The sequence below is a fragment of the Myotis brandtii genome, unplaced genomic scaffold (genome assembly GCF_000412655.1).
Source record: "Myotis brandtii unplaced genomic scaffold, ASM41265v1 scaffold181, whole genome shotgun sequence".
Classification (NCBI taxonomy): Eukaryota; Metazoa; Chordata; class Mammalia; order Chiroptera; family Vespertilionidae; genus Myotis; species Myotis brandtii.
The window spans coordinates 3276473-3284054 of record NW_005356712.1 but is presented as its reverse complement, the minus strand read 5'-3'; the positions used below and the strand labels follow the sequence as shown (position 1 = coordinate 3284054).

The window sequence follows — 7582 nt, the reverse complement described above, 5'->3', positions numbered from 1 at the left end:
GCCCCAGACCAGGCCAGATGGCCCAAGAGAGAGCTCCCTGTGAGCCCTGCCTCGGGGCCTCAAATCCCCTCTGAGCCACGCAGGACACAGTAAAGTGAGCCTGCTCCACACCGCCCGGCCCTGCCACGGTGCCAGGTGCTGCCGGTCACTCCAGAGGCTACCAGCTGGTCTACAGGCCCCACAGCCGGCAGCCCTGGCAGATCACTCACCATCTGCCCCATGCAGACGCTGGCCGCCTCCATCATGGCCCCGTCGGCGATGGAGCGGGCCGAGTCCTTCTCGATGTGCGGGTTCCCCGAGAGCAGCTCCTCCACCACCTGCCGGCGGGCAGAGACGTGACCCAGGGCCTCCGTGCCCGCTGGGCGGGAGGCGCCAGGAGCCCTGGCCGGGCGGGCGAGGAGCATACTTTACATTTCGATATTCCTCCAGGGTGATGCGGCCGTCGCTGTCCGAGTCATACATGTGGAACAGAACTGGGGCGGCAGTGGGGAGGCTCGGTCAGGGAGGCGGAGGGGGCCCGGGGCCCTGCCCCCTAATCTTCCCAGCTCCTAACCTACCTCACACTGAGCAAAAGACCCCCACAGTGAAACCTAAATGCCAAAGCCATAGGGGTCAAGGGCAAAGGCCAGGGGGCAGACGGGCCACTTCCTCGTGGGTGACCTTGGGCAGGTGACCCAACTTCTCTGAGCCTCAGGTTCCCCATCTATGACAAGGGAATAGCAAACGTCCCCCTCATGGTGCTGCCAGGGCTCGATGAGCGACAGCGGGCGGGTTAGGGCCCAGGGCTGCCTGGCACACAGAGCGTGGATGATGTGACAGCACCGTTGGCATGGAGACAAAGCAGTGTTAGTTCATGGTTTTGTCCCTGGCAGGTCCCAGGCCCTGGGCCCTGGCTGATGGGAGCTTCCCGCTGTGGGCATGAGGGGCGTTAGCGCCTCCTCCTGGTGACACACACTCGTTCCTTTGCTGCCACCACTGGCGCCCACAGCCACAGAGGCAGCGGCTGAGAGAGGCACCTCCCGCCCTCGGGGCTCGGCCCCAGGGAGCCCCAAGCTCAGGAGTCCTTTGCTGGCATCTGTCCAGCGCTGGCCAGGGGCCCCGGTCAAACACCCTCTCCCCTCGTCCTCACGCTCCCCATGAGGCTCAGATGGGCTGTTGAAGCTCATGGAAGTTAAGGTGCTTGCCCTCGGCCACCCTGTCAGGGACGGGGAACCAGGGGTTTGGACCCAGTTCATCGAGTCCACAGCCGTGTCATCCCATCAGCCTCCGAGCCAGCCTGGGCGCACAGATCCCCACGTGCAGGCCCAGGTCCCACGGCCGCCCAGTGGAAGGGCCTGAGGGAGCCAGGTCTGCCTGAACCCAGGGCCTTGCTTTCGCATCACCGACAACCCCTTCTATTCCCGGGATCGCCCGCGGCTGAGGGTGCTCACGGGGCGGCCGCCACGGGGCCATTTCGGAGGCGGGAGAACCACTCTTTGTGGTGGGGTCACCTCCCCCGTGCTTGTCACCCCCCACCCCGCCCACGCAGAACGGGGAGGGTGCGCACATCGCAGCTTCTCTTTCCGGCACAGCTGCACCTGCTCCTCGTCCATGATGACGTCGATGGGCTGGAAGTAGGCCATGATGGTTAGGAAGTCCTCAAAGTTGATCTCGTCGGCCAGGCCGCTGGGCCCCTTGCGCAGGTTCCTGCGGGGGTGGCAAGGCATGTTGGAAATGAACTGAAAACTCCCCACAGCGCCGAGAACTCGGCCCTTTGGGACCCATACTTTGCCCTCCACGGCCGTCCGAGCTTGGGTTCTGTTTCCCAACAACCTGCTCGGGGGCCCAGGGACTGGGAGCTCAGCACAGCCCCATGAGGTCCTCGGAGACCTGGCGCCCGGGCCTGGGACGCAGGGCGGCCTGGCTGTGCTGCGGGCACAGAGGTGGGACTCGCACTGGGGAAACCGAGGCTCCGGGCAGTGCAGCAGCTCACCGGGTCCATCTGACACTTTCCTTGGCATCAGGGGTTGCACTGCAGCCTGGGGCCGCTGTGTTTGCGCAGCTCAGGGACCCAGGAGGGTCTTCATGTTTTGAAATGGTGGAAAGAATGCTTGGGGGGGAAACCCAAAAGGATGGCATTTCATCACAAGCGAAAATTACATGAAATTCACATTTCAGTGTCCGCAAATACAGTGTTACTGGCTCACAGCCACGCCCATTCCTTCACGGTCGCTGTGGCTGCATTCAGGCTACCGGGCTGGGAGCAGCTGGGACAGAGACCCGGGCCGGCCGCCGGGCCTGCAGTGTCTGTTCTCTGGCAGCGTCCCAGCAGCCCAGGCAGCGCTAGGAACCTGTCACTACCAGGGCAGGTCACGTGGCTCCAGGTGCTTTAGTGAATCAGGGCAGTTTGCTGTCCCTGACCATGTGCCCTCCTGAGGGGCAAGAAAAGGCATTGCCCAGGCGAGGCTCAGGGAGCGCACAGCAGGCATGGTCACGGCCACCAGGCGGGTCCCGGTGACAACAGCTCTGGAGAGGCCCCCACACGGAGCCCAGCGGCCACAGTCCCGCGGCCCCGGAGGGAGGTGCCATCAGAATGGCAGGCGGGGGTCCCGCCCTTACTGTGCGTCCCAGCAAAGGGCCACTTTCCAGCTGGCCTGGGACAACTGGCCGTCGAGGGCTAAGAAAAGGCATTGCCCAGGCGGGGCTCAGGGAGCGCACAGCAGGCGTGGTCACGGCCACGGGCGGGTCCCGGTGACAACAGCTCTGGAGAGGCCTCCACCACGGCCAGCCCTCACACGGAGCCCAGCGGCCACAGTCCGGCGGCCCCGGAGGGAGGTGCCATCAGAATGGCAGGCGGGGATCCTGCCCTTACTGTGCGTCCCAGCAAAGGGCCACTTTCCTGCTGGCCTGGGACAACTGGCCGTCGAGGGCCGTGCTTCGAATTCACTGGGCCTTTGCACGAGCAGTTATCCTGCAGCGTCTTCTCTCCTGCGTGGCCTGGTGAACTCCTGGTCGCTCTCTCCTCAGGTCTTGCCCCATGAGCCCTGGAGGGAGGACTCCCCACTCCCCCACTGTGAGCAGGCGAGGCTCCGAGGGGCTCAGCATCTTGCTCGGGCCTCGCAGCCCCCGTCCAACCAGAGCTGAGCCGTTCAGGCTCATGCTACTTGGAACGGGTCAGGGAAGTCCTGATGGCCTGATCCCTTCCTTCCTCTTTCTGCCGGTTCTTCCTGTGTCAGCGATCTCTGCAGACAGAGGGGTCAGGCCTGGAGCTCACACCCCAGGAGCTTCCATCCAGGCATGTGAGTCTTTCAACGCCAACAACACGGCATTTGGTGGAGGAGCTCTGGCCGGAGCCTCAGCTCTGGGACTCAGGCAGCCAAGTGCACCATCTCCCTGAACCTCAGTTTTGCCGTCTGTAGTCCAGGGCAACAAGCAGGATAGCCCTTCGCGCTTTAGCGCATCATCTCTGCACCCTCACAGCGACCCCGCAAGGCAGAGGCTGTGATTACCTCCATTTAATAGATGAGAAGACTGAGGCAGCCTCCCGGGTGGCCCCCAATGATCCCACGCCCCTGTTCAGTCCCTTTTCCAAGTATGCGGTGACCTGTGCCTTGAGAGGTTGGGTTACCAAAACTGGTGGCTTCTATCGGGGGTGCCCAGTCAGTCCCCCTCCTTGTCATGGGGACATCTCAGCCGGGGGGAGCCAGCAGCTGCCACGTGCGAGTAGCCCTGTGGAGAGGTCCTGAGAGGCCGCCTGCCAACAGGGAGCTCGGGAACACAGCCTCCCCAGTCGAGCCTTCAGATGACTGTAGCCCCAGCAGACCCTGAGCCCAAAAACTCAGCTTGTTTGCACCCAGATGCCTGATCCACACAAACAGTGAGAGCATAAATACTCATTGTTTTAAATTGCTAAGTGTTGGGGTAATTTGTTACCCAGCCAAAGCTGACTAATACGGAGGTCTAGAGGGACTGAGTGAACCACCAACTTACCCAGCTATGACCCCAGAACGGTGACCCAAACCTGTGCTCACAGCTCCTACCCAAAACAGCTCCCTCCTCTTCCCTGCGCCAGCTCCAGGGCTGTTCTGAGCCCACGAGGGCTGTGAGACGTTAGTTACAAGGGCAAACTGCTCCCCCGAGGACACAGTCCCCCTACACGGAACAAGGCCCACCGGTTATCGAAGAAGGCACGGACGATTTTGGATCGGATCGGGTTGAGCTCCAGGTCAGGGACGTTGTTGAAGTGCTCCTTGCTGGTTCCGGAAGGACGAGCACCAGGAAGGAGAGAGAAAAGAAAACAGATGTCATATAACACTTCACCATGTACCAGGCTGTATTTTTTTTTAAATCCTCTATTGATTCTAGAAAGAGAGGAAGAAAAACAAAAACATCGATGTGAGAGAGAAACATCAATTGGTTGCTTCCCGTATGTGCCCGAACGGGGGATCGAACCCGAAATGCATCTGGTGTACAGGACGAGGCTCCAACCGACGGAGCCACTGGGCCGGGGCCAGGCTGCCCCTTCCATCCTGAGGGGGGCCCATGAGAGCAGGTCAGAGCAGGACAGCGTGCGCCACTGACCCAACCCTGGACTGGCAGGAACGGGGTCTGGAGGCTCAGGGAGGCTTTGGGGGATCCACTAAGTGTGCTGGACACTCCCCTCCAGAAGGTTAAAGGGAGACAGGGATGGCACCCATTCGGGGCGGTCAGAGACCACTTAGCCCGTCGCACCCCCGGGTGGGGAACCCGCTCCGGCCACTGTGGCGTCGCACAGCGAGAAGCTGGCCTGGAGACGTGGAGAACAGTCTGGCCGGTCCGCAAGGCGTGAGCTGTAAAGCTACCGCCTGACCCAGCGATTCCGCTTGTAGGTGTGTGCCCAGGAGAAATGAAACATGCTGACGTGAAAATGTGCATGAATGCTCGCATTCATCATCGCCGTGGAGCGGAAACACCCTACATGTCCATCAAGTGATAACTGGATAAACAAAATGGGGTCTCCCCACAGTGGAATATTATTCAGCCACAAAAAATAAATGAACTCTGGATGCATCCTGCAGCACAGATGAACCTTGAACACATGATGCTAAAGAAATCAGACATAAAAGCCAAGTAGGGTCTGATTTCATTTATGTAAAATGTCCAGCGTAGTCAAACCCACAGACACGGGGAGGCGTGGCTTCGGGCGGGGGCTGGAGCCAGGGGCGTGATGGCTGAGGATACGGGTTTCTTCGGGGTGACAGAATGTCTAAAACGTGACTGGTGCTTGCTGTGCAACAACTCTGGGAACAGACTAAAGCCAGTGACTTGTACGTGAGCGGAAGGGTATGTAGATTGTATTTCAGTAAAAAAAAAAAAAATGCTGACTTGGGACAGAGGGTGACCATCAAACGCAGCGGCCCTGTCGCTGGGCCCAGGCCCAGGCCCGCTTGGTCCTTGAGGCTGTGGACTCGCGGGCACCGCGGTGAGGCTGTGGGAAGGTCCTCACCTCCCTGACCTTCCCACACAGCCCGGCCTTTGTTCTCGGAATCTGCTTCCTGCTCACCTTTCTCCCTGCTCAGCGATTGCAATGGGCAGTGGCGCTGGAAGAGCCCCAGGGCACAGGCGGGAATCCGGGGAACAGGGAGGCACACCCGGCAGGAGGAGGAAACCACCTCTTCAAACAAGAAAGGCCAGGGAGCCACAGGCATCCCACCAGGACTGGGACTGGAGGGCCGTGCTGGGAGGAGGAAGTGCCACCGACGCAGAGACTTAAACGCGGTTTCAGCTGAAAGTTTCCCTAAACACACGCTGGCCCCTCTGTGCAGAGGGAACTGGCCCCAGACCTGGACACCCTCTGCTCGCTGCCCCTGTGCCAGTTCCTGTGCCTCCTGGAGCTCCCAGCTTGGCCCAAAGAGCCGAAGCCCAGACCCCAGGGCAGAGCTTAGCCACTAAGAGCCCAGCCCAGAGTTTCCCTAAACACACGCTGCCCCTCTGTGCAGAGAGAACTGGCCCCAGACCTGGACACCCTCTGCTCGCTGCCCCTGTGCCCGTTCCTGTGCCCGCCTGGCGCTCCCAGCTTGGCCCAAAGAGACGAAGCCCAGACCCCAGGGCAGAGCTTAGCCCCTAAGAGCCCAGCCCAGACCCTAGGGCTGTAGCCAGTCCCGGAGGGCGGAGCCTAGTCCCAAAGGGAGGCGCCCCAGGAGCCCAGCTCGCCCCTAAGCCATCCCCCCTCTCCCACAGGCCCCCGGGAGCCAGCCTCAGGGTGTCCCTGTGACTTCCACAGGCACCTCCCCCTGGAGAGTCAGCAGCCCTTTCCACCAACCATAAAATTATTTTCGTTGCTACTTCATAACTGTAATGTTGCTACTGTTATGAATCATAATGTAAATATCTGATATGCAGGATGTATTAGGCGACCCCTGTGAAAGGGTCATTCGACCCCCAAAGGGGTCGCGACCCACAGGTTGGGAACCGCTGCTCTAAGGCACTTGTATGGAGACCCGGGCTTCCCCAGGACCCAGGTCAATTGGATTTTAATGGACTTAGCCCGGATGGCCCCGCTAAGGCCTCAGAGCCCAATCTAGTCCCAAAGGGCTGACACTAGTTCTGAAGACCCGAGCTGAGCCCCTGAGACCCCAACCCAGTCCCTCACAGCCCAAGCGAGTTCACATGGAGGAGCCGAGCCTGGACTCCAGCAGCTGGAGCCAGTCCCCGAGGGCGGAGCCCAGCCCTGAAGAGCCGAAATGTGCAAGCTGCAGGCTCTGCGGGGCTGGGAGAAAGCCAGTGCCCACGCTGTGCACGCGGCCAGAGGGACCACCAGCAGCCCTGGTCACCGTGAGATCCCATAAAGGGTCGTGGGGCCCTGGGGCTGACCTGAGAGGGAGGACAGGCAGCAGCGTCCTGGGAGGGGAGGTGAGGAGAAAGAGGAGGGAGGGAGAAACAAACCTGCGGGGCCAGGCATCCCCCAGAGCCAACTACATGTCTGGAAAAGAAAGTCACACAAGAGGCCTGCTCTCCCGACAGCAGAGGTGAGGCGGAGCCGGGATCAGCAGGGGCATGACGACGTCTTGGAAGCCCAGCTGCCTTCGCTCCCTTCTCAGAGGTCGCTGCTAGGCCCACAGGCTGGCAGCACCTCCTCCTCCCCACAGGCACCTTCCTGACTCTTGGAGCCTCCATTTCCTCATCTGTGAATTGGGTGCAAAACTCGCACCTCCCATATCACAGGGGATGTGAAGTCAAGCTCCGCGGGGGGCGGTCCAGGCTCCAGCTGACCAGTCGCCTGGTCTGGGGTGAGCCCCAGCCACGTGTCCGAGCCCCGGGTTTCTCATCTGAGACATGGGATCGTGGGAATAACCAGGTAATATCATGGGGCCAACGAGACGACTAAACAAGATAAAGGCACGTCAGGCGCAGAGCACGCTGCCTGGCACTCGGGGGGCCTCAACTTGAAATGATGATGATGACGAGGACAGCAGCCACCCTCCTGTGTCCTCCCTGAGCGCCGTCCTCATCCTACAAGGCAGGAACTCATCTCCGTCTTAACGGCGGGGAAACCGAGGCAGAGAGGAGAAGAAACTTCCTACCACGGCTACGGATGGCACCGCGGGCGTGGGCCGCACAGCCC

General features: G+C 61.0%; 1 protein-coding gene across 1 annotated transcript in view; it reads right to left on the bottom strand.

Annotated features, from left to right (window-relative positions):
- TESC (tescalcin) overlaps nt 1–7582 on the bottom strand; it is a 44067-nt gene that overhangs the window by 5352 nt on the left and 31133 nt on the right. Inside the window, exons 3-6 of the mRNA XM_014537700.1 lie at nt 4152–4232; nt 1547–1686; nt 412–473; nt 210–317 (exon numbers count right to left, since the gene is read on the bottom strand). Coding sequence (XP_014393186.1) covers nt 210–317; nt 412–473; nt 1547–1686; nt 4152–4232 — 391 coding nt within the window. The remainder of the gene's footprint in view (nt 1–209; nt 318–411; nt 474–1546; nt 1687–4151; nt 4233–7582) is intronic.